We start from the raw sequence: 26,464 nt of genomic DNA, 5'->3' as shown, positions 1-26,464 counted from the left end.
GCTCAATTACGGGATGGTCATGGGATAGGACTTAAAGCTGCTAGGAAACTGCTGATGGTATTATTAAGTATTTTAATTGGAAATAGCACATAGTTAGTTCCTGTAATACTAAAACATTTAAAAGAGGGAATGAGGAATTCTTATTCTAAGTATGGAAATCTGAAATGTGTTATATTAAATTGTCAACTTGTGCTGATAATTTTTATGCTATGAATAATGTCTATGGTCCAGACTCAATGAACTTGAGACTGTGGTCCTCATTTTGAGGAGCTGTCTCATGGGACATCATCTGTATCAGCAGTTAAATTTCTCTTAACGCAAGAAAATTAAAACTTCTTTTAAAACAAGTTTTTCTTCCTGAGCATGCACTGCAGCAGACAAAAATAGATGTTGTGTTAAGCTTGAATCCTTTCATAATGGTTTCAGTAGAGCTGTTTTTTTAACAGGACAGATTTTAGTTTTGAGCTTTGTCAGCATCTTCAGATTGGAGTCAATCTAAGTAGCATGACATAAGGTTAACCTTTCCTGTGTTAGATGTGCTCTAAGAGTGGCTTGGGATTCTGTGAGTCAGTAGGTTGTCTGTCTTGTCATCATCTAGTTTTATTTTTAATTTAATGACTTCTTGGAATGAGTATCAGTCTAGGTAATTACATTTCAAAATATGTTAATGTGCAACATCTTTATTAAACATGTCTTTAATAAAATGATAGAATTCTTTCTGCAGAGGTAGGTAGTTCTAGCATGGTTAGTGAATACAGTTCTGAGATGTTTTCTAGATCTCTAGAGATGCAATTAAACAGATTCTGTTTTAATTCTAAATTATGTGTCAGTTCAGAAGAATCTGCTTAAACCAGAATGTCTTTTCAAGGTCTGATCATGTGGTAATCCTACTGTAAATCATCACCTGATACGAAAGCATCTGTGGGTTCTCTTTGAGAAGTAACATAGAAAGCTATAAATAATGTTTTCTTTCTTTTTTCTAAAGAGAAAGGAAGATTTCAAATGGCAAATGGACTCTTCAAATATCTTATTTTGTATCAGGAGTTGGGGGAGAGGGAAAACAGACAGGTCTTTGGAGCAGATGATCTGTGTAAACTATCTTGTTCATCTGAATAGCATGTTGATGAGTATACCCAAATTGCTTATGTTAGTGAGGCCTAATGTACAAAGAAATAATCTACATGCCCCACTGTATGTGTAATTTAAAAGGCAGCATAAATTTCAGAGCATATATTGAGGGTTTTGGGAGGGTTTTCAGGCATTGATTTAGTATAAACACAGTTGGCAGAAAGCATGAAAAAGAGAAATAAGAAATCTTACATTCCCATTAACATACCACAAAACAAGTGATTGAGTCTTTTCTTCAAGGTTTGGTTTTAAGGGAGAAAAAATGTGTGAAGTCCATAAACATGAGCTGTGTTCGAAAAAAGAGGTTGGTGCAGTCTAGTTTGTTTAGTTTAATGATTTACACTAACTGTGCAGATTTACCAGAAGACTGTATTGTTGCAGCCTTATTCATTAAGTCTTGTAAAGTTTAAACCTCTTACTGATTGCTCTTGTTTAGACAATACAGTGCTGTTAACTACCAAATGTAGTTAATTGGCAGCAAAACAGTTTCACCATTGTGCATATTCTCTGATTGACATTCGTGAACAAAGTGTTTTACAAAGTCAGTGAAAGAAATAATGATTTTTCTTGCTAATGAAATTATAAAGTATCTGTCTTGAATTTATTCAGCACTGACACTGTTTTTGCAATTTTAAGGGTGATATGACCCACAGATCTCTTGGGTAGGGCAAGCCAGAAGTATTTTATCATTTTAATTTTTATCTTAATAAAATTAATAACTTTATCTTTTTATAGATGTGACTTTTCTAACAGAAGACAAGATATATGAAATTCTTGAACTATGTCGAGAAAAAGAGGATTATTCCCCTTTAATCCGGGTAATTGGGAGAGTGTTTTCTAGTGCTGAAGCACTGGTACAGAGTTTCCGAAAAACCAAGCAGCACACCAAGGAGGAGCTCAAGTCTCTTCAAGGAAAGGATGAAGACAAAGATGAAGATGAAAAGGAAAAAGCTGCCTGTTCGGCTGCTGCTATGGAAGAGGATTCTGGTGCATCGTCATCTTCATCATCAAGAATAGGTGATAACACACAGGGAGATAATAACCTCCAAAAACTAGGCCCAGATGAAGTGTCTGTAGATATTGAAGCAGTCAGACGGGTCTATGATAGGTTACTTTCTAATGAAAAAATAGAAACTGCCTTTTTAAATGCACTTGTGTACTTGTCACCTAATGTGGAATGTGACTTGACTTACCATAATGTGTACTCTCGGGATCCTAACTATCTGAATTTGTTTATTATCGTTATGGAGAATGGCAATCTTCATAGCCCAGAATATCTGGAAATGGCTCTACCATTGTTTTGCAAAGCAATGAGCAAACTACCCCTTGCAGCTCAAGCAAAATTGGTCAGACTGTGGTCTAAGTACAGAGCAGATCAAATTCGGAGAATGATGGAAACATTTCAGCAGCTTATTACTTACAAAGTCATAAGCAACGAGTTCAATAGTCGTAACCTAGTGAATGATGATGATGCTGTTGTTGCTGCTTCAAAGTGCTTGAAAATGGTTTACTATGCAAATGTAGTAGGAGGGGATGTGGATACAGATCATAACGAAGAGGAAGATGAAGAACCCATCCCAGAATCAAGTGAACTAACTCTTCAAGAGCTCTTGGGTGAGGAAAGAAGAAATAAAAAAGGTCCTCGAGTGGACCCACTGGAAACTGAACTTGGTGTTAAAACTATAGATTGCAGAAAACCACTTATCCCTTTTGAAGAATTTATTAATGAACCACTGAATGATGTTCTAGAAATGGACAAAGACTACACTTTCTTCAAAGTAGAAACAGAGAATAAATTCTCATTTATGACCTGTCCCTTCATATTGAATGCTGTTACCAAGAACCTGGGATTGTATTATGACAATAGGATCCGGATGTACAGTGAAAGACGCATAACTGTGCTCTACAGCTTAGTTCAAGGGCAGCAGCTCAACCCATATTTGCGACTTAAAGTGAGACGTGATCACATCATCGATGATGCTCTTGTCCGGGTAAGTCATGCAGCAGCGTGAAACTTGGGTTTGTTGTGTCTGACCACTGCAAACTACATGGGCTTGGAGTAACTGAAAAGGACTCTCTCTGAGTGCATAGATACTAGATTTCCTCTAGAAGAATCTCAGATAGCTTTATTGTTTGAATTCTAAGCATGATGCTGAAGATTTGTATGTTCAGCAGAACTACTTCTGCTCAGAGTGGTTGCAGATTTAGATGTTTGCAAGTGCCAAATAGCTCTTATTCCCCATTATCAGATCCTGCACAGATCTGAATGGTGAGCATAACCAACTTCTGTTTCTTGTCCTCTGTACTGTCCTGGATTGTCTTCTGATGTAAGGGGTTTTCAGATGGAAGTTGAAATTAAAACCTTTTAGTTGTGTACTCTTCTTGTGGACTTCTAAATTTCTAGAAATAAAGCAATGTTGCGATTTGGTGCAAATACTGATATGATTGAGAAAGGAAAAGACAGACCTCTTAATACCAGAGAAGTATGAGAGCAGCCTGTTTCTGAGTATGCTGACTTACTGAATTAAAACTTAAAGCCATGTCTTCATGCATTTTTGAAAGAGGGGAATCATACAGGATACAAACTATTTTACAGTAAATAGGTCCATATATGACCTAAATACATTCTTTAATTCTAGGACCTTTCCTTTTTTTTTTTTTTTGTTTAAGCTGATAATTTTCAAAAACTCATTTTCCCATGTTCTGTTACTAAAGCACAAGGTTTGCAAATTTTTAAACTTACTCTTGGCTTTAAAACTTGTCATTGAAGACCCAGAGAGATATTTAGAGAGGTTTTAGGGAAATTACCTGATTTTTTGCCTCTCAGCCCAGCTGTTACTTGTAGTTAAATCTGATGACTTTAACTGCCACTGAAGGTCACTTGTGAGAGCCCTAAATGAGCTCCTGCCTTGATTTCTCTGTATGCCCAGCAACTTCTAGCTGGGTTAGCTGCTTCATGGGAATTGCTGATATTGTGACTTGTCGGGGAAAACATTTGTCTTCAGTACCAAAAGAAAAAATAAGCTTGTGGTGCAGAAATTGGCTCCTGTCTGTAAACTCAACTTTATATTAGACAAATAAATACAAAAATACTGTGGTTTTTGATTTAAGAATAGTCTTTGTAATTTCACTGTCTGTCAGACTTAGAGTTGTGTCCAGTTAGGTTTTGTCTTATTATTGTAATGGAGTTTATTCCCTAAATGTTCCGTTTTGGGCACATAAATACTGAAAAAAAGGGAGGGACAATACTTTCTCTTTAGGAGAGTATGAGCTAAAAGAGCATAAGAGCTAGTTTTAGGACGTTCTTTTTAATGTCAGTTCCAGCAGAAGAAAAGCAAACCTTCGTCTTCGTGCTGATAATAAGAAGGAAAATCCATAAATAAGAGAAAAGGCATTCTTTCACATACTGCTTGTTGTGGAAGTTGAAATCTTTGAGGACAAAAAAAAATATGTTTAGTGTAGGTTAAAAAGCTTATGGACAACATCGAGTTGCAACGGGGCCACAGCAGTCACTGCTGTGCACACTCTTGGCCTGTAGGAAGTTTAGGAAATTTAAATCAGATTAAGCTCAAACATACTAATGTAAATTGTGATGCACTTGCAGCAGCCCTTGCACAGCCTAGCAGCCTGAGTTACATGCTTGGACAGTTGCCATGGATCTTCCTATGCCTGTTAATTTAAGCTGCCAGAGCATGCTAAATTATGGTGACCTGACTGTCAGAGCCCCAAGAAAAGTAAGGATTTTAAACTGTTTATTCTGGGACAGAAAACAAAGGGAAAAGATAAAATTGTTCTAAACTCATGTAGTCTGAACTAAACTGTAGTGGTAGCCAACAAGACCAAGTGCAGCCCAGGCATTTCTCAGAAGTGGAAAATAGATTATATTCCATAAAATGGAGATGAACACAGATGTGCCATCCACAGTGGAGGAAGGGAATATGTGCTGTTTCAAACAGATGTTGCAGGTAGCTGTTGTGGGATCATGTGAACTTAAGGAAAATTGTATGGATAAATGTATGAAGTGGGTACAGAATCCACCTTTTAACTGCTGATATGTCTTAACTGATGATACAAAGTATCAGTTCTCAAGGAATATATTTTAAATATTCCCCAGGAAGCATTAGTGAATGGAAACATGTAATTTCACTGTTGACCATAGTGTGCCTAGGTCTCTTTCATTTGTTTCTTCTCATTTTAATATCAGAAAGGATGTAGTAGAAATACATTTAGAGAACTGAGAGTCTCTTCAGAGAAATTGTAAGGTCCCCTTAAGGGTAAAAAAGGTGATGGAGAGGACATAAAAGATGGATGGAGAAGTTGAGTGAGAAATACTGGTTTTCTCAACTGGTAGCCCCTTGTTTTATTATCAAGAATCAGGCTTAATGTAAGTAAATGACCTTTTTTTCACACTGTGTACCTTAAAATGGTGAATGTCTTTGCCCAGGACCTGTAACTCTTCGTGCAAGAAAGATCCATCAAGAGCTAATGGACATTACAGGCATTTTGATGTGAGCCACACACAAACCTCAGGAAATCTCTAAGCTGCCAGTTGTGCTGGTAGCTGGGAAGCTGTTGCAGAGGAGATACTGTTCCATGCTGTCACCTTTTATCAGGGAGTGCCTGATCTGTTCAAGAATTATGTGCTGTTGTTACTGGTACTCTCTGTACCTGGTTGAGAAGTGATTTTAGTAATTTTCACAGTTACTTCCTAGTGGTCTGAAACAGGTCTGGAGGAAGCGCTTCAGTCTCATGTCCTAAGCCTTAAAGCAGTTTGCTCTGTCTCTGATGGGAATCTAAGATGGGTACCTTGAGCTTCTGTAGCAGCACTGACAGCATCAAACCTGAGTGAAAGCAGCACTGGATGAGTTTGCATCATGGATGGCTGCAGTTTTGGGTGTACAGTATTTAACTTAGGAAGGATCTCACTGAAAAATACGAGAAAGATCTTTCCAAGATAATGATCTTCAGTAGTGGAAGCATGTTCTTAGGTCTGTTTAGTGACAAAATGTTTCTAAACATGCTTAAATTACAGGTAATTAATTACCCATGACAACTACCAACATATTTACCCTCGAATTTCATATTTTTTTTAACTTAAGGGGTTTGAATATTTACAGACCTTTTTGAATTGTAAGGAACTACTGTTTAGGTCACTAGACTTGTGTCTTTACAGAAGAGTCAGTGAAGACTTTTTTGAGTATATATGGAATAAGTAATAACTTCCTGATAAAATTATTTTCAAGAATATTGACTAAAATGAGGTTGAGATTGTCTTGATCATATTTTCCTTATTGATGTTGAATATTTTTCAAACAAATACTTTGATCAGCATTTGCAGTTACTTGCAAACACTCTAAATACTGGCCTCTTTAATTAGTTGAGCTAATGAAGTCATTACCAAGCTGTTTTTCTTCTATCAATACTTAATATTTTAGCTTTTATAATTCAGTATGTATATCTTCTCACTTTTTGGACTTCATTAAAGCAAATATGAACACTGGTAAATGATTTTTTTTTGTTACTATTACTACTGTAGGACTTTTTTTCTTTTACTAAGAATTTGAAGCTATGCTTCTTAAAAAGTTGCTTATTAAGAGAATCTTAGTTCCCTGAAACACATACATCTAAGGAAAATTTTGGTTACAAATTCATGGTTCAGTTTCTTTGCATGTATGAAACTTGCCTCAGAAATTTATTTTTCATTTTTTATTGGAAATCATTTAACGAAACATCTTTCTTTGTATAATATACTTCTTGTATACTCATTTGCATGTTAGTCTGAAAAGTCACCCGGGGACAAGGGTAGAATGTTGGAGTTTATAACACTTTATTCCCCACTTTTTTTTAAGGAACCCTTATATTTGGGAGTTGGTAGCTCAGTTTGCAGTTCCTGAAAGCAGTTAACATGTTTGGTTTTTTTTTCTATCTAACAGGTTTAATAGGTTAGCTGTACTGCTGAGTCATGTTGTGTGAGTGTGGTGGTAATGAAAGGAAATATATCCTTAAATCCCCTCTTCTGCCTTTTCATTCCCCAAGAGCTATTTCTTTCATCCCCTTCTTCTGAGTTTACTCTTCCCCCACCCCTATGGCCCAGATTATATGTGGCGTTCTTCTCAGGTAGCAGTAATTTAAAGGGTGTGAGTTATGACACACAACTTCTGCAAGTGAAAACGTGGTGGATTCCTTCAGCAGAATCTGGCTTGTACTTGCTTGCAAATTAGAAACTCACTTTGACAAATTTCTCATGGAATGTAGACAGCTAGTGGGCAGCAACCCTCTCCTGCTAGTAAATACTCGGCTGAATGTCTTGATGACCAAAACTCTTGCGTGACACCTGAACCCAGTAGGCAGATTCTCTCCCATAATAGCAGCAAAGTACTTCAGGAGATTTAACATTGTTTTAGACAAAGTCAAAGTTTGTGTGTCCAGGTGAAAATGTTATCACTGGTATGCCTTGGTTGGATGCAGAGCATGTGACTGTTGATGTTTGCAAGCTCCAAATGCACGAACTGTAAAGTACAGCTGGGGGAAAGGCTGCTGTGTCATTATATGTCAGTAATAGTAACTATTACTTTCCATGCCAGTTTTTAGAAAAACATGTTGACCAACTTACATCATGATGTATCACTAGTACTCTCAAACTTTAATTAGTTGTATTCTGTCATTTTTGCTATCTAGTGTGGAAAATATTCCTGCCTTTGCCTTAAAGAGAACTTTGTTATGCTAGAACTTAAGGTGGTTTGTGATCATTTTTAACTGCATAGAAGTTAGCTCAGTTGCTATCAGTTTTAAGCAGGTTGCCAAACTCTGGTGTTGCATTAAGCTTTTAAATGTTGTCATATTTCTGAGGTTCAGTGAACATTCCTGTCTTTCAGGAAAGCAGTGTTATTCTGTAAACAAAGTAAAATCACCCAATCTCTTAAGCTGTGGTACAGTGTTGTGTTTCAGCAAACAGAATACAGATATTTTTTATAATGTTGTCTCTCAGCTTTCAGCTTTTCAATTCAGACATTGTTCTGCTGCTTTAGACATGCTACACACCTGCTTCTTAGGAAGTCCCTGGAAAACATAATGATTATTTCAATGACTTGGCCAGTCAAACCATCGTGACAGAAAACAACTTCTAAAACTTTGGTAATTCACACAGCTGGATTGTGTTTATCCAGCAGTATCTGTGTTGACAAGATTGAGGTAGCTGTGATTACTAAAAACAAAAAAGAAAGGCCCCAAAAAACCCAGGAACCAGACAACTATAACTGAAATTCATACTTCCCTGCTATAGAAACACTGCTGCAGTTCTGTTAAAACCCAGTGTCTCCTTACTGTTGTGTCTGCTGCTGTTTCCCACTGCATTCTGTTTTTATTGTGAAGCATCAGTGTTGACACAGATATTCAAAAGAGCAGTTAAACCCACAACTTTCAGTTGAGCAGCTTAGCTGCATTTTCCTGCTTATAGAATCTACTTCAAGGAGCATCAGGCTTTGCTCAAAATACTGGCTTTTGGGTAATCCTTTATCTGTCTCCCTTGCATACATCCAGTGCGCTTGTTCTAATCTGCCTAGCCAGCATTGCTCAACTAAGACTGTTTCCTTCCTCTTTTTTTAATGCTGTTTTTTCTCAGACAAAAAACAATTTTGAAATTTCTTTAACTGCTCTAGATGTATAAATATGATCACTTTCCTTAGTGCATTTCCATGACACAAGAGAATCATCACACTAGTACAAAGGGTTGCTGTCCCAAAAGAAAAGCAGAGACAACATTTGCTTTCTCAGAACTCATCAAAATTCATAAAACATGCAATATAGTAAATTACTGGTGGTAAAGACTATGAAGCCAACAAAGTCGTGACTGGGGAGAAAAAAACCCCACAACTTTATTGCTGTCAGTTTTAAGTGGAAGGGATCCAAATAGAAGAATTTCTGTCTCTCCAGCTTAAACATTTAACCTGTATTTACAGTTTTAAAATAAGTGCTAGCTCTCTACTTTTCAAAAGTTGCAGGCTTGCCTTCATGTTTTTTGAACTGAGATTTATATGCTGTGAAGTTACACTCCCTCTCTTTCCAAATGTAGTTTTCAATAGCAGGCAGTGCAATTTTTTCTCCACATGTTCCTTTTGCATGGAGTGCTTCAAAGTCTTCAAACCTGTTATGATAACCACCCTGACTCTGTCACCCATCCTGCCCCGCTGTGCTGCTTGGATCATGTCTGGCTGACTTGGCAGTTAGCAGGAGAAAATGTGTCTTGCTGGTGGTGTGATTTTGAGTCAATGGTGTCATTACTGCTGCCTTTACCTTCTCTGTTCTGTTCCAGTTTTACTTTACACTTCTGTAGTAAAATTATGGGCTGTAAAGAGTGTTGGCATATGTGCATAAGGTAAGGTAGTGAAATAAAAAGTAAGGTTTAGCATGCTAAGGACACCTGCTGGTAAGTACAATTTGCAGTAGCCCGAATCAGAGGCAAATCTCTCAAGTAAATGATCTTGGTAGAGGAGTATGCAGGTTCATCTACTGCTGCTGAGTTTTCTTCACCACATAGGTATGTTTAGTCTAATTGTGCTGTGTGAGTTTAACCAATGTGTTTATGCTTTTAAGTAGCTTATTTCTTAGCAGCTGCAAAATATTCTTGCTTAACTTTTTATTTACTGAAAGGATGCATTTTTGTTGTAATCAAGTGAAGGACCTGGCAATGTGCACTCACAGCCAGAAATCCAACCATACCCTGGACTGCATCAAAAGCAGCATGGCCAGCAGCTCAAGGGAGGTGACTGTCCCCTTCTTCTACTCCATTCTTGTGAGACTCCCCCCTGGAGTGCTGCATCCAGCTCTGGATCCCCAGCATAAGAAGGATGTGGACCTGTTGGATTGAATCCACAGGAGGGACACAAAAATCATCAGAGGGCCGGAGCACCTCTCCTGTAAAGACAGGCTGGGAGAGTTGGAGTTGCTCAGCCAGAGAAGAGGAGTCTCCAGGGAGACCTTATGGAACCTTCCAGCACCTAAAGGGGGCTGATGAGAACTGGAGAGGAAGTTTTTACAAGGGCATGTAGTGATGGGACAAGGGGAAATGACCTCAAACAATAGAGAAGTTTATATTAGACATTCAGAAGAAATTCTTTACAGTGAAGGTGGTGAGGCGCAGCAGCAGGTTGCCCAGGAAGGTTGTGAATGTCCTATCCCTGGAATTGTTTAAGGCCATGCTAGATGGGGCTTTGAGCAAGCTGGTTTACTGGAATGTGTCCCAGCCCATGGCAAAAGGGTTGGAACAAGATGATCTTTCCAGGTGCTTTCCAACGCAAACTGTTTTGTGATTCTGTGACCTCTAATGGCCTTTAGATAGACTTGAAACCCTTTCTTGTAAAATGTCGGATTTTCTATTGGCCTTAAATGAATTTTCACTTTCATAGCAGCAGTGCAGTAGATCTGTTTAAAGGCACTGAAGAAATAAGAGCAAGAGATTTTTGAGACTTTCTCATTAGGGTCAAGGAGAGGGGGTTGATTTGACTGTAATATTACTGTCTTTTTTGGTTTTAGGGGTTTTTTTCCCAGCTCTTTGTTTGAGAAATGCAACTACTCATCAGAGGCTTATTTTCTGTTTTCCACTCTGGAAACATGTCTGTGTAATCCCTTCACAAAGCCGTTTATTGTCAAACATGTGGATCATATTGCAGACTCTTCATTGTCAGATGAATTTAATTAGCCCAGTAACACATATTTTCTTCCTTTTTCTGTGAATTGTGTGCAAAACAATGATAACTTATTTTAAATAAGTGCTTAGAAGAATAGAAATAGAGAAGGCTAACAGCCTGTGAGCTTTAATGGGCTAACAGATCGGTTCTGTGGTAAATTTCTTGCTGTGTTAATCCCCAGATTCTAAAACATGCTTAGAGTGATTTAGCATTACTATTGATTTCTCTGATTTTACTGTTGCGATTTGTGGTCGCTTTCTTCTTTATTTTTGTGGGTACTTTTGGTTTCATTATTTGATACTAAACTATTCTAGTAAACAGATTTACTAATTAAATGTTTCTGTCTCTTCACTCAATAGCTAGAGATGATTGCCATGGAAAATCCTGCAGACTTGAAGAAGCAATTGTATGTTGAATTTGAAGGAGAGCAAGGGGTAGATGAAGGAGGTGTTTCCAAAGAATTTTTTCAGTTGGTTGTGGAAGAAATCTTCAATCCAGATATCGGTATGTGTTCTAATAATTTACTGATGTAACAGATTTTTCTCACAAAAGGTTGGTTGGCCTGGATGATCTTCCAAACTGGATTGTTCCATGTTTATGCTTTCTATGTTCACTGCTGCTTCTCTCTGAAGCTCTCCAGATTCATTGATGGTGAGGAGAGTATTTGAGCACATTGAGGCTCCCCCATGTCATCAGCAGTCATCCTCCTAAAGGAGGAATGATGGAAGGAGTAACTGTGTATAGTTAGTGAGAGCTATCATTGTTTGTTTGGATACAAATCAGTAGTACAGGGTTTCTTTGCAGGGTTCCTTTGTTTGTTCTCTCACCTTTCTCCTCACTTTGCTTTGTGATTAGCTTCTAGAATTAGTAATCAAACCAAAGAGGAAGAGCTTCTGCAATAATGCAAGAGTAGGACTATGGTGAGTTTTTGAGTTATTTCCTCCACTTCCTCCAGCTTAATAAATCTGATAGTCTCCATTCTACAGATCCAAAGTGTGACAGCAATGTCAAATTTGATTATAGTTAAAGAATTTAGAGTAATTTGATATATTAGAGCCGGAATTTTATGTTTGTGTTTCAGCAGTCATATTTCCATCATATTCTTTTTTTCCTTGCTCCCTGCACCAATCATTTATGCAAGGACATGCTTCTTTTAGTGTGCAGCTTGTCTGCTACACTGAAAAGATGAAAATGTTATAAAACTATAAGAATACTTTGTGTTAGAATAGAAATTAGAGCTGCCAGGTTCCTATACTAATTTCACATTTTATGTGAAATATGATGTTACATTGTACTTCCTGTAATGGCTTCCATGAAAGAAGCCTAACAGCTCATGGCTCTTAATTTTTCACTGGACTGTTTTAAAAGAGAAAGCTGCTGTTCTTGATTTTGTATCTTAGAAAATTGATGAAAATACACAGAAATCTACTTTGACCAGGTTAGAGAGGAAGTATCAGTATCAAGTACCCAGAATCAGTAACAAAAATCTGAACCTTGGCATTTGCCCTTTACCATATGCAAACCAGTTCTTACAACAACTGGTGCAGAACCATTGACAAGTCTTAGTGAGTCTGAAAAATGCCATGAACTTGGAGAGATCTGGAATCTGAATTAGCTTACTTTGAAGTATGGCAAAATAAGGAAATCTTAGTACTTTGACTGATGAAATTTTATTTTCAATCCAAAACAAATACATTTTCAACTTGAGATTATCTAAACAGAAGTTATATGGGTGTATTGAAATACTGTTTATTTAGTAATGCTAAAGTCAGCTTAAGCGAAGATCCAAGCACTGTGTATATACTCCCTGCATTTAAAGATAGGAAATAGATTAGATGTGCATGCATATTGTAAATTTTACTTCTGTATTAAAAATGTAAAAAAAAGTACGTACACGTTTTATATTCATAGTAACTTGGCGGGGGGGGAAGCTTTTGATCGACTTTTGGCTTAAGTGTGTAAAAGCAGAAAATGTAGCTTGCATTCAGTGTGTGTGTATATATCTATCTATATATGCATTGCAGTATAGCAGTTCCTGTACCCACCACATATACTAAGTGTGACATTTGTTGATTTATAAATGCTTTCTTTACCTGAGAAAATGAAGGAGATCCTTTAAATGGAATTTAAAATGTCTGTCCTTTAATAGGTTTATTTGGAGAGATGTATATTGTTATTATAGTTTCTTCAACTTTTTGAGTATTTCCATATTAACCTACCCTGAAGTTTTACTCAAAGGAGGCAATAACTCAGAAAAAATCATGGATTTATGTCCAGCAGTCACCATGGTAAAGGGGAAGAAGTGATAACTTCATAGAACTTCAAGGGCAATTGTTTTCCCCTTCTTGCAGGTTCCAGTTTCTTCTGGTGTTTCATTATTATTTTAATGTACTGTAGTCTTAATTTTGTTAAGGGAGTAAAATACTGTATTTCACCTTAAAGTGTTTCCAGATGTGGATCTGGGTAAACTCTTGATCCTTCATTATTAGACATTTTCTGGAGTTGTTTGTTTTGACAGTTTAACTTTTCCATGATATACCAGTAAGTACAAGTCATTGCTTTTATGTACCAGTAATCAAGAAGTTACTTCAGAAAAATTCAGAAAATTGAATACAGGATAAACGTATAAGCAAATAATGTTTGTCTTATATATGTCTGAGTTGCTCATCCATTTCTGATTTCCGGTTGCCTTATCTGATGGGTCAGTCTGTTATTTCTGTGCTCCCCTAATGGCTGACCCAGCCCTAGTCACTTAGGAACATAATCCATTCTGGGGAGTAGCTGGAGTCTTTGAATGAGCTTGTAGTTCATTTCCTTACATGAAATGAGAAAAGAATCTTTATCTCTTGACTGTAGATTATATTTTCAGTCTTTAGATTAATTTTTTGTTCATGTGGCTTTGTAATCAGTTTGTACATCTGCACAGGTTGTAAACAAGCCTATCTTGTAAGAGCTGACAAGATAAATCCTTATGGCAAATGTAGTTGATATTCTTGATCACGTGGATCTGACTTCTGGTGTTTTGAGAATAAGCAGCCTTGGGCATTTTTACTTAGGCTCTGCCTGAAAATCCTGAGACTTAGCTGTACAAGCATGCCTGTCCAGGGTAGTCTCTCTCACCTTAAGTCTATGGGGTTTGCATTTATATTGCTTTAGTATCTAGTCAGGTAAGCAATGGATTTTATTATAGGTTTCATTTAAATAATTTATAGTCTGTACACAAACTCCAGTTTCATAAACAAGAGCTATCTTGTGTCTTGCTACAGCCAGAAGGGTAAGGAACTCTGCCTGTCTCTTGTCTGCACGTTTTCTCCCTGTGCAGCTTCTGGCATGTGTCAGTTCAGCTGTTTGTTGAAGTCTTCAGTGCTCAGCTCATGAGCTGAGCAGGAAATTGGTCACCTGAAATAGTGAACTGAGTGAGAGAAGCAAAACCACTCCCTTTAGACAGTGACAAGGTGTTAAAATTGCAACCCTTTCTGTGAAGCGGTGATCCATTTTCCCCTCAAGTTAAAATGTGTGTAATAGCTGCCATAACAATGGTCCTTGAAACAAGCAAACAAATCCGTTGGGCATCTAACTCTAAAGTCGTGTGTGATGGTCAATCCCTGCTCCATCATCATAGCTTCTAATTCAGTAGTAGGGCTGCATCTAGTCCTGTTCCTTTGCTGAAACTGGCCTTTGAAGAAAGGCTGTCACGTTTTAGTAATTAGAGTCCTTCAGGATTGTTTCATCCACATGTTTTTGACTGTGTTCTTTTCTTGCACTGTTGTATTTATCAAAGTCACAGTCGCTGTTGGAGATGTGCTGCTGGTTCCTCAGTAGTGGAGGGGATGAAAGCTTGCGTACATGCAGCTTCAGTGAGTGTTGCAGGATATTGTATAACAGTTCTCTTGCACACTTTTAGTGGTGATGTGAGTAACAGTGTTCTGAGAAGCTCCAGTCACCCTAAGGTAAGTAGTTTCTCTTTGCCATTCAGTTCAGTATAATGTTAAGTTAAACATGTCTTAAAGGCTAGTGTAAATGGGTTTATAATGGTATGTTTTATGTGCCATTTTTATTGAATTGTAACCATAATCGTTCAATTTTTTGGGGTTTTTTTTCAACAGGGATGTTCACATACGATGAGTCTACAAAACTGTTTTGGTTTAATCCGTCCTCTTTTGAAACTGAGGGTCAGTTTACCCTGATTGGCATAGTACTGGGACTGGCTATTTACAACAACTGTATACTGGATGTACATTTCCCCATGGTTGTCTACAGGAAGCTAATGGGCAAAAAAGGAACTTTCCGTGATCTGGCAGACTCTCATCCTGTAAGTTCCTTATGTTCTCTGAGTTTAATAGTGCATTTTCCATGCAATAATGTAATCTATATTTCAGTTAAACACAAGATCACTGTCAGAACTGAAAGTGAGATAACCGGTGACCTGAGTGAAGAGTCTGTATTTGTTAAAATAAATTCATAGGTAGTAAAATCTCTTGCTACATTTGGTTTGAAGGAGGCAGAATTGTAGTGTCAATGAATAGGGCTCAGTATCAATAAAGCTTTGTTTTATTTTTTTACTGCATAAATTGCTAAATATTACTAAGCATTATTAAACATAAACAAGTATGTATCTTCCCAAAGAGACTTCTAAAATTAGGCTGTTTATAGCTATTTGTGGAATTTCTGTCAAAAAAAAAGTGAAAGAGTAAACATGCAAAGGTGTGATGCTCTTACTGGTTTTTGTCTAAAGCAAAAGACAGATGAGGCAATGTATTAATATCCCTACAGTTAATGAATATCCATATCAGAGCAGTGATCACTGTCCATCTTCCCACACTCATTCCCAGCCAGCGGCTGTACACAAGCAGTGAGCTGTCCATGTGCTTTATTAGATAGAGCACACAAGTGTGTGTGCAGGGTGTCTTGGCCTTGCTCCACCTGCAGAGATCACCAGTGGCTTCCCCTCATGTTGCTAGAGGCGTTAGCAAGCTTCATTTTGTTTCAAACACTGGAACACTTCCCTTTTATAAGCAGTTATACAAAATCTTCATCTTTTCAAAAAAGATTAGTAAAATAATACTGTCTAAAAAGAACTGGCCTTTAACTTTTGAAAATGAGTCATGTGTAATCAAAAAATGTTATCTGGTCTGCTTTGCATGGCTACATACAACAGCATGCCAGATTCAACCAGTTCTCTGTATAATGATGTTAAGAAATAGTGCCCCAAGTTTCCTCTAACTTTTATTACATACTCAGAACTCTTTATGACCAAAAAAAAGTGGATGCATTTCTATGGAACAGGGCAGTCAGGGCATTTCCTAATTTTTCTCCCCACTTTTATGTTTCTCCTCTAACACCTACACAGATTCCTTTCAAAATTATCCTTTTTTTAACTCTTTGTGTTTTCATATGACTTTAACACTTCAGAGCTTCTCAAACCCAAAATGAAATTCACAGTAGTCAAGCCTCCCAATGCTTTTTCTAATGCTGTAGAGCATGGAGAATAGGATGTTCACCAGCCCTCACCACCCGTGGTTTCAAGTCCAGTGATTTTCAGTACAAGGTCCTTTTTAAAGATCCTGTGGAAAAATCAAAAACACACAGATAGTGAGAGGTTGAGGCTTACATGTAAAATTTCATGTTTCAGTTAAAACATTGAGGGGAAATGTATTTCTTCACTATAAAAATACAGTTTCACACAGTTGTCCCTTTCACCTTCGCTTTGTATTCTTTAGCCCCTACACCTCTATCACAGCCAAATAATAGTTCCTTTTCTGCACAGTCTGTGGTTTCTAAGAGATTCTTGGGCTTTTCTTAAGGCATAGCAGGGAGGAAAGCTGGTTGCTCCTTGGAATAGAGCAAACTCTTACAGGTAATTTCAGATTCTGCTTGGTGAATTCTGACCTAACTTGAGGTTTGGTGGGGGTTTTTTTGTTGGTTTTTTTTTTTTTTTTTTGGTTCGTAAATGTCATCTCATATTAAAGACTGCCCCATCTGTGTTGCTTCAGGATTACTTTCTAGTTGGTTTGGGTTTTAAATAAGAACTAGAAGATAAAAGCCTGCTGTCTGAATTTTATCTGATATAAAATAGAGGGGTTTCTCTGATTTTTAACTTAAAAATGTTCCCCTTACTAGTGTAACATATTCTGGTTGCCTAAAGTAAAGACAGATTCAAAAGACTTAAAAGAAGAAGAGCTTATCAAAGGCTTTTAAACTGCAGGTTTGACCACTGCATTTTGGAAGATTGGTGGGTACTAAAAGGCTCTTTTAAGAGAGTTATCACTGATAGCCATGTTTCTTTTTTATCTTAATATCTTTTATTGTTTCTCTTTACAAATACTGAGCTTAGTAAACAATTGTTTGGACTGCTGTGGGAGATTTTTATGTGACTTGTGTCATAGAATATAACAATGGTTTTTCAAGGCAGTTGGTTTCTTGTCTTCTGTTGTATTACTTAGTGAAATCTTATCAAAGCTTATTTGTGACAGACATGTATTTCTTACTCTGTTAGGTTCTGTATCAGAGTTTGAGAGACTTACTAGAGTATGAAGGAAGTGTGGAAGATGATATGATGATAACGTTTCAAATATCTCACACGGATCTCTTTGGCAATCCAATGATGCATGATTTAAAGGAAAATGGTGATAAAATTCCTATTACAAATGAAAACAGAAAGGTACACTGAGCTTTTTAAACAGAATCTGTAGTTCTTAGATATACTGTATGTAGAATTATGTAGAACCCTATAAAGGTTTGGTCTCACTTACAATTTTAAAGTTTCAAAGGCTTTTAAAAATGCCATAGCACAGTGTGGTTGTGAACAGAAAAGGCTTCTCATAGAGAAAGCATTGATACATGTATACATAGCTTCTGGGTGGGATGTTGGACCTGTTTGAGCAGTATTTGAGACTTGTTCTTTTGTGTTGCTGAATAGAAGCTGAGCCCAGATGATCTGCATAGAATTACAGAATCATATGTATTTTGGGGTCTTGTATTTTTGGGAGGTACTTCAAGTGGCATGTGTTGAAGCACTAAGTTTTTTTGGGGTTTATTTCCTTGCAGGAATTTGTCAATCTGTATGCTGACTATATACTCAATAAATCAGTAGAAAAGCAGTTCAAGGCCTTTCGGAGAGGATTCCACATGGTGACCAATGAATCTCCTTTGAAATATTTATTTAGACCAGAGGAAATTGAATTACTTATTTGTGGAAGTAGGGTAAGAATTCTGAATGTACACTAGAGAGTGGAGCTTTTTTTTGATCCTAAGTATATAATTAGTGGTCATTTTTAAAAATATCATCTTCTTACAGAATTTAGATTTTCAAGCACTAGAAGAAACTACAGAATATGATGGTGGCTATACAAGAGACTCTCTTATTATTAGGTAATTTTTTCTAATTTTGTAAAGATAAAAAGCACTTTATCTGCTTTTTTCTTCATAATGAATTTAATATTGTTAGATTTAGTATTTTTGTTGTACTGGAGATGCAAACATCTTGTGTAATTTCACTTTTCTCAAGTATTGTCATTAGAGAAGAGGAGATGGTATAAGCATTGTTGAATCAGTATAATTCTTTAGGAAATAGGAATAATAAAATATCTGCAGAACACAGCCAAATTAATGTTTAAAGACAGTTAAACTGCAGTGTTTGGTAATATTTCTGATCTCTATTTCTGAATCTCATTTATTGGTAAGTACATTCTGAAACTTTTGGTTTATGAATGCAACTTGTAAACTTGATGTTAAGACAGATTAGAATTACTACACCTTCAAAGCTCAATTACTTTTGCAATTTATACCAAAGAAAGTTTATGGTTTATTTACTTTTTGATTTCTTCCTTGGTAGGGAATTCTGGGAAATAGTCCATTCATTTACAGATGAACAGAAAAGACTATTCTTACAGTTTACAACAGGCACAGACAGAGCCCCTGTGGGAGGACTTGGAAAGTTAAAGATGATCATAGCCAAAAATGGCCCAGATACAGAGAGGTAAAAAAAAAAAAAAAGTCTTCATTTTGCTTGGTTTTTTAATAAATGAAAGTGAATTCCCTGCTTTTAAGTTATTGACCTAGTTAAATCTGAAAGTTGAATCTATAAGAAAAGTATATTTTTTTCAAATTCATTCTTTTTGGACTTGTATAATAGAGATGTATTTCTTTTGCATGTTCCAAACTCTGAATTCTTTTCTTGTTTGTTTTTTTTGTCCCACAGGTTACCTACATCTCACACATGCTTTAATGTACTTTTGCTTCCGGAGTACTCAAGCAAAGAAAAGCTTAAAGAAAGATTATTGAAGGCCATCACATATGCCAAAGGATTTGGCATGCTGTAATAAGTATAACAAAAGGGATTAAAAAATGATGGTGATGATGTCCCTGTCCAAAAAGGCCATAAGATAGTGAGCTACAGTAGTCACCTGTGTTTGTGCCTCCCTTCTTTACTGGGGACATTGGGCTGGAACAGCAGATTTCAGCTGCTTATATGAACAAAATCTTTATTTTTTCTTTTAGCGTGAAAGTGTTACATATTCTTTCACTTGTATGTACAGAGAGGTTTTCCTGAATATTTATTTTAAGGGTTAAATCACTTTTGCTTGTGTTTATTACTGCTTGAAGTTGAGCCTTTTTGAGTATTTACAAGAAAACAAACTGTACTCTCCCAAGGAAAATATTGCCATCATTTGTAGACCATGTAACCTTCAAGTATGTGCTATATTTTTGTCCCTGTATCTAATCAAATCAAGAACTGTACTTTTTGAAGAGTTTGCTTTTGAAACTTGAAGTCTTGAAAAACAGTGTGATGCAATTACTGCTGTTCTAGCCCCCAAAGAGTTTCTGTGCAAAATCTTAAGAATCAATAAAGATGGAAGGGAGAACTTGGAATGTTAAATTGCAGCCTTGAGAACTTTACTTTAGTCACAGCACAACAATTAAAATTCATTTCACTATATGTTGTCTTCACATGTCTTGTAATAAACTGTGTTTTTAATTAGGAAACGTTTCTTAGCATATGAAAGGGTAGAAATTTTAGTTAATTTTTTAAAAAAAGAAGTTTACTGGGGAAAGTGCATTTTCAACTGAACAGCTTTAGAGTAGGGAGTGAAGTGTCTGGAAAAAAAGATAGGAAGTTTTTGCTATATTATAAACAAAGCATGTGGAAGTGCACTTAAAATGAAGTTTTATTCTTAATTGCCTATTATGTTGACATTTTAAATAGACAATCCAAAGTCTTCCCTACATGTTATGTCATCATCATTTATTTAATGAATAATTTTTCCTACCTATCAAGGCACATGATCAGTGTTGCACCATAATCTAAAGGGATGGCTACTGTATTTTAATCTCATCTAACAATAAGCAAAATTGAACAATATTAAATGTGAGGCCTACTTCATGTTGTACACTTCCAGCCATTAAATAAACTGTTAGAAAGTAAGTACTAAGGTTATGTTCATCTATTACATAAAGTATTCAGTAGGTTTTTAATTTAACTCTACAGATCATATCAGAAATAAATCCTTTACCTTTCATAGTCTGTGTTTAATGTTAATTTCTCCTGTTGCAATATATGATGAAGGGATTATGCATTTGTAATTGCAGATGTAACTGGCATATCTCTTTTCCAATACAAGCTGCAGCGAGTGTGCAGAGCTGAGCTTGTGCCTTGACAATTGCTATAACTGGCTACTACCGATCAAACCCGTGACTGTGTGGAATTGGCATTAAAAGGCTTAGTTTTGAAATCATTGGAAAAAGAAAAGATGTCTTTCAGGACTATTTTAATAAATTCTTTCTAGTAATAGAAACAGACAATTGTTATGTAACTATGATGCTGAATAAAACAATGACCTTTTTTCACCATGGTTCAGTGAAAAAGAAAACAAGTTACTTTCTTACTTTGATAAATTAGTTATTAAATCGTTTGATTAGAAATTGTTGTAGTACTGCATAATTTGAGGGTTGCAGGTACGGAAAACTCTCCGGAAGTGAACTGTAGTGATGTGGGGTCCAGCGATTTTCCCCTCTGAAATTCAAGCCAATGCCAGATGGCCTGGACACACGGGACTGAAACTTACTGGGGAGGGAGAGGTGCTGTCTGTCTTCTGGCCTTTGAACTCAGAGGTGGCCCTTAGGACCTGCCCTCTTGTATGTCCACATTGTATGTTCCTGAAGAAGAAAACACAAGATGCCCTACCTCTCAGTGTAGGGTGGTTGACAACAGTGCCTGCTGAGCTCTTCAAGTTTGGCGCAACTTTCACTGTAGCTGGTAAGACCAAGATTTGCCAAGTGCCTTGAGGTGCTTCGCTGCAAGCGTGAACACATCATGATACTGCTGTGTGGTATGTACTGTCTCCACAGTCTAATGCTGTCAGGCTATATCCCTGTAACTCTTCATGCTGATTTAGCTGTGGTTTGTGGTTATGCCCAGCTGACAGGTGTATGTGATTCATGTTGGGGTTTTTTATATAGGTCTGAAAGCTGTGCAGACAGCATAACTGGATAGCAATACAAAGCTCTCTAACTCAACTGTTGATGTTGTAAATATGCTCTTTCTGTTTTCCTTTAGCATTAAGATTAAAATAATACATAATTGCATTGGCCTTCAAAAGCATAAGTTGTTTTTCAAGGAATCATTTTCAGGTAAGATATAAGTACTTCATGTTTGACTGATTTCTCATGTAAATATATACTGCCTCCCCCCAAACACCACTGTATTGAAACCTGATCTCCTTAGTGCTGGTATAAGTGCACTAGTTGTTCAGCAGCACCAATTGGTAAGGTTTGAATTTAATGTTGAAGTCTTGTAGCTGCAGGCTGCATTTCTGCCCTACAGAAGTTTCAGCCAGAATTCTGTTGTTTGAAAGGGAAAATGCCATTTTAAGTTGTGTTTAATTTGGGGGTTTTTTTGAGCTCCAGGCATACCTGGAATGTCTTTCACAATATCTAGCAAAGTTTAGGTCTAGGAAACTTGGAGATTTAAGTGTACTAATGTGTCATGGAAATACTTCTCTTGAAATGAGACATAAGATTCCTCTTCCAAGGCAGTAGTCTGATGCCAGTGTGGTGGTGCTCTCTCCACAGGGTTTCTTCAATATGTTGACAAGAAAGTATTTTGGACATCTCAGCACTGCCTCATTTGACAAGTGAAAAATACCTCTTCAAGTATCTCCTTCTGCACCCTAATAGACTGCCAGGATGTTTCCAACCTTGGTGCAAAGGGGCCATCAGGCTTCCATCTGTGTTTTATACAATCACATGTTTCAAAAATGATGATAGTGCAAGAGAAGAAGTAGTGCACTGAAGAGAATCATCTTAATGTGGCACTTTTTCAGATTTAATCAGGAGTAAAGAAGAGGTTTAGCTCTGGAGGTATGTTAGTACATAATGCTGCGTAAACAGAGCATCACCTTCTAAAAGATGAAAGGTTTTGCTTCTTGCTAAAAAGATTTCAGGAACAGCTGTTGGTGCTTTAAGAGGCCTCCAAGACACAGAGACTAGACAGGAGTAAGGGAATAAAAGTAGCAGGTATGTATTTGAAAGGCCTTCAGAGGTACCCCTGGGGAGCCAGAGGCTGTTGCCAAGATGGACCCCAAGGTGGACGACAGGTCACGAGTTCTTCACACTTTTATAGGTTTGGTTCATTTGCATAGCAGGGTTAATTCTCCAATTAAAGCTTCAGTTTAATGATGTAATTCCCCTCAGTTTAACCCCCCCACTTTAGAGGCTCTTTGGTTTATACTTTTTGGCCTAGGACAGTCTTGGTGTCCTTGGAGAGTAGGCCCAGGGAGGCTTTGTTATGTCTACCTAGCACGAGAGAGCAGAAATTAACAGGCTACAAGAAACTTTCAGAGTTACACACTAGGCAGTACAGGATTTGAAAAATATAGAAGTTAAAACCTAAGGCATCACCGTCAGGAGTGAGCATAGTTCAGTTAACTAAGTAATTGTGTTTTGTGAACTTCTCACTGGGCTTGTCTTCCATTTGGCAGGCAGCGGCCTGAGACAGGATGGTGGCAGCCAAGGGGCCCCCTCCAACCTTGCATTCTGAGGAAAGCTGATGCTGGAATGGGCTGAAAATGTGCCCGGGGCTCCAAGCAACTCCATGTTACAGTAGTCAGTCTGTGCCTCTCACCCAGCTGGCTTCACTGCTGAAGCAGGAGCTTCCTGTCACATCTGACACCACACAGGTGTGATGGACATGGGGGGCTTAGCCTCCAGGGAGCTGCAGTGTGAGCTGCCCAGGTGCCTGCAAGGGCTTCTGCGCTGTGGAGCAGGGAGTTGGACACAGGTTTCCATGCTGCTGATGTTCTGGAAGAGGACAACCCCCACATCCTCAGCTTTAAGGTGTTTCCCTCGCACTGTTGTAGCCAGTTAACCTCCAGGTAAATTTTTAATCTCACAAGAGGATTAAAAATTTCCTGATTGTCTCAAGAGTTTTTATGATGAATATTAATTGGGTGGAATGTTTGAGCTGTGCCTTATTTATTATGCAGAAAAACTCCATCATTTCAGCATGCAAGATGGAGCAGGAATTTCTTCCAAGTTAAGCTATTCAAAAATCAAGCCTTGCCTAACAAAAGATGAGTTTATTATGCTTAGTCTGAGTCACAAGGGCTTGTGTTAAGTTCCTTAAGTTCTTGTTCATAGTTGAAAGTTTTAATTGTCATAAAACTCGTAAGAGCATCGGGGACTTAATAAAGTTAATTTTAAGAAATTCAGTTTTATACTGTATCATGGAAGGGACACTGCTTTAGAAATAAGAGTTGATACTGGCATTAGTCTTCAGACAGATCACTTCTTACACAGATTAATTCATTAGTAAAACCTTGAAATGTCATTGTATTTTTCTCTAGTGCTCCATCTGAAGATGTCTTCAGCTGTTGATTTTTATTGCTATTCATTAACCAAATTTTAAAGTGTGTGGGAAGGTGGTTTTAATTGCAGATACACAAGTGTAGTTTTGTTCTGCAGCACTTGTAGGATCAAGAGAGCGATTCTGATAAACAACTGAAGTTTGCCTAGTGTGCTTGTGTTTATGGATGTCTTGCTCAATAGATATCCTGTGTTGGGAGTTCTGTGTGGGGACATGTCTAAGAGACAAGGACATTGGAGATGCAAGTGAAGGGTGGGAATCATTCTGTTTTAGGACAATAAGATTGCATTAGGAACTTCTACATTATTTTGCTGGGTAGGTTTGTGCATAGTTTTGAGACTTGAAAATTGAGACCAGAGCTGACTGAAAGTCAGACAGCAATTGCTGGAGCTAGACCTGTGCCCTTGGAAGGACAGACAGCACAGCTCAACTACAAACAACTGCACCTGCTGCTCCTGCGGCGTTGGCTCACGGCTTGGACTGACCAATGTCAAGTCAAGATAAAAAATGCAGAGATTTGTGGCTCAACCATTACATGCAAAGCTGACATGAAGCCTTTCTTGTTAATGTCACTGAAGGCTCTGGGGTATCTGCTGTGCCATTGGTGTCATGCACAGAGAAAATCCTTTAAATCTGTCTTCCCACTGCATCCTTCTGCTTCCAAACCTGTATAGGACAGCAGTGTGAGTAACAGTGCTCAGGAGTAACTGGCCATGAAATGGCAACTAGTTGAACTTTCCTGTTCCATGTTTTGATCTGCCATACATCATGTGTTGCTACGTTTGATTTAACATTTCCCTTTGCAAGCACTCTGTTTGAGCAGCAAGGGGTAAAGATCAGGTGAGCCAAGATGTTAAAATTGAAGGGGTTTTGTTTCCTAACTGATTTTAATAAAAATGGGAAACTTGGCAGAATAATGTTTTCTACATGAAAGATTTTTTTCTGAAGAAAAAACTCCTTTGGGCCATGCACACTGCTTTTTAATTTTTGTCATCTTTGCATGAAGAATACTATGAATTTTGTAGCAAGCCACCTGAAATAAAACAAAAGACATTTTGACTTTGCCAGTTTGGGTACTCCAAAACAGACCTCTTTGTGAGCATCTGATAAGGGTTGCTCTTGCACTGTTTTTTTACACCTTGAATCTCTCTGGGGAGGGTCTAATTCCAAAATTAAAATCCCCAAGATGATGATACCCTTTCTAACAAAATTCCTGTCTGGCTGATTTGGTGTAGGGCTGGAGCCACCAGGCTCTCCTTTTTGCCCTAGCTGTAGTGGCCAGCAGCCAGCCTGGGTGAGAGCATTGCACTTGTGCTAGGATTTGTTCCAGACAACATTCTCAGGCCTTTCAGAAGCAATCCTGCTCCAGACCTTCAGCAGTTTGGACAAGCAGTGTTATCATCCAAGGCAGTTTTCTTGCTAGCTTTGATTTTGGAGGAGAAAGGATTTGTGTGTTTTAGGCCCTAGGAAAGGTTTCCTGGGTTTGAGACTATTTCTGGGACCACCCCCATCCTCTGTTGCCACCTTCAGAGGATGAATTTAGTCCCTTCTTTCTCTTTGGTGCTCTTGGCTTCTTTTGCAGGACAAGGGCTGGCCTGGAGCCAGCACTTTTGGACACCATGTGCTGCTGCAGCCCAGCAGTGGCACTGGGGGCAGCTGGCGGCAGTGATTTGCCTGCTGCCTCCAAGCCTCATTGCTGCAGGGCTGTGGGTGGTAAAAATGGGCTCTTTCAGCAGTTTCTTCCTGGCATCTGCAAGGTAGAAGCCTCCAGCAGCTATACTCTGCTGTTTTTTACCTTTCTTCTGGGAATCTTGGATCCTGAGGATGATTGCAGCCTCGGGAGTCTCCTAGTGACTGATGGCAGCGTCAGTCGGTCTCATCACCTCCTGGGTTTGCTCTGAACTTTTCCCTTCACCCTTCCCAAGTAAGAGTGAAGCTGTGTAGGACTAAACCCCCATATGGAGTAGGCAGCTCTGCTGTGCTGCACAACAGGTCTGCTCTCAGCACTGGCAAGCAGTGGCTGGGGAGGGGGAACATGCCCTGCTGGAGTCATTCCTGTCACCGATCAGTCTGGCTTGGGCCCCTTCTGGCCACCAAACTAAGTGTAAATCAGCTTAGAAAACTCTGCAGGGACTCCCTTCTCTGCTTTCTCTCTCTGGCTCCAGATTGCAGCACCCCTTCTGTACCAGCCTCCCTCCCCTGTGGCAGGAAGCTGAGCAGCTCGGGGTGCCTCCCTTGCCCAGCATGTCTGTCACCCGTGCTCTTGGCTGTGAGTTTGAACTGCCAGCAGCTGCCCAAAGGTGCTGCATGGCTCTTTTCTCGCTCCTTCCTCACTGCACTCATCCTTCTTTGGCTGCCAGTGCTCACAGCTGGTGCAGTCAGGTTATGGCAACAAAACTGTCAGCCAATTGAAAGTGTTTCTCCTTGGGGCAGCTCCTCTGTCAATCTACCTTGAGCCAAGAGCCTTCCCTGTGCTATCAGTGCTCAGGTTGAACTATGCACAGAGAAGTCTGGCTGTGGCTGACAGGATAAATGAGCTGTGGTGGTAATTGATGTGTTTGGAAAGGCATGAGGTGCTTTTCTAGAACAGCTCTGCAGCTTTGTGCTGCTAGAAATAAGCTTTTTTCCTGACATTGATGCAAGTGTGGTCAGAGGCAGCTGTTACTGCAAAGAGATGAGGCATTAGGTTTTCAATAGTCAGAACTTAAAAATCCCACCTCTGGATTGTTTCCTTCACTGAGAGTCCCCAAAGCTGCTGCTGTAAGAGAGGCTTTCCTGGGCCAAGCAT

General features: G+C 38.3%; 1 protein-coding gene across 4 annotated transcripts in view; it reads left to right on the top strand.

Annotated features, from left to right (window-relative positions):
• Window positions 1–20,660, top strand: part of UBE3A (ubiquitin protein ligase E3A) — a 54,042-nt gene extending 33,382 nt beyond the window's left edge. For all 4 annotated transcript variants that reach the window (XM_069006122.1, XM_069006104.1, XM_069006113.1 and 1 more), the window contains 8 exons: window positions 1,864–3,119; window positions 11,174–11,318; window positions 14,921–15,126; window positions 17,311–17,475; window positions 17,862–18,017; window positions 18,112–18,185; window positions 18,649–18,792; window positions 19,015–20,660. In XM_069006122.1, the coding sequence (XP_068862223.1) occupies window positions 1,864–3,119; window positions 11,174–11,318; window positions 14,921–15,126; window positions 17,311–17,475; window positions 17,862–18,017; window positions 18,112–18,185; window positions 18,649–18,792; window positions 19,015–19,135 (2,267 nt within the window). In that variant the 3' untranslated portion in view covers window positions 19,136–20,660. The remainder of the gene's footprint in view (window positions 1–1,863; window positions 3,120–11,173; window positions 11,319–14,920; window positions 15,127–17,310; window positions 17,476–17,861; window positions 18,018–18,111; window positions 18,186–18,648; window positions 18,793–19,014) is intronic.
• The last annotated feature ends 5,804 nt before the right edge of the window (window positions 20,661–26,464 follow it).

This window comes from Aphelocoma coerulescens, chromosome 1 (assembly GCF_041296385.1).
Source record: "Aphelocoma coerulescens isolate FSJ_1873_10779 chromosome 1, UR_Acoe_1.0, whole genome shotgun sequence".
Classification (NCBI taxonomy): Eukaryota; Metazoa; Chordata; class Aves; order Passeriformes; family Corvidae; genus Aphelocoma; species Aphelocoma coerulescens.
Note: the sequence above shows the minus strand (reverse complement) of the source record. Positions and strands in the feature narration are given on the sequence as shown.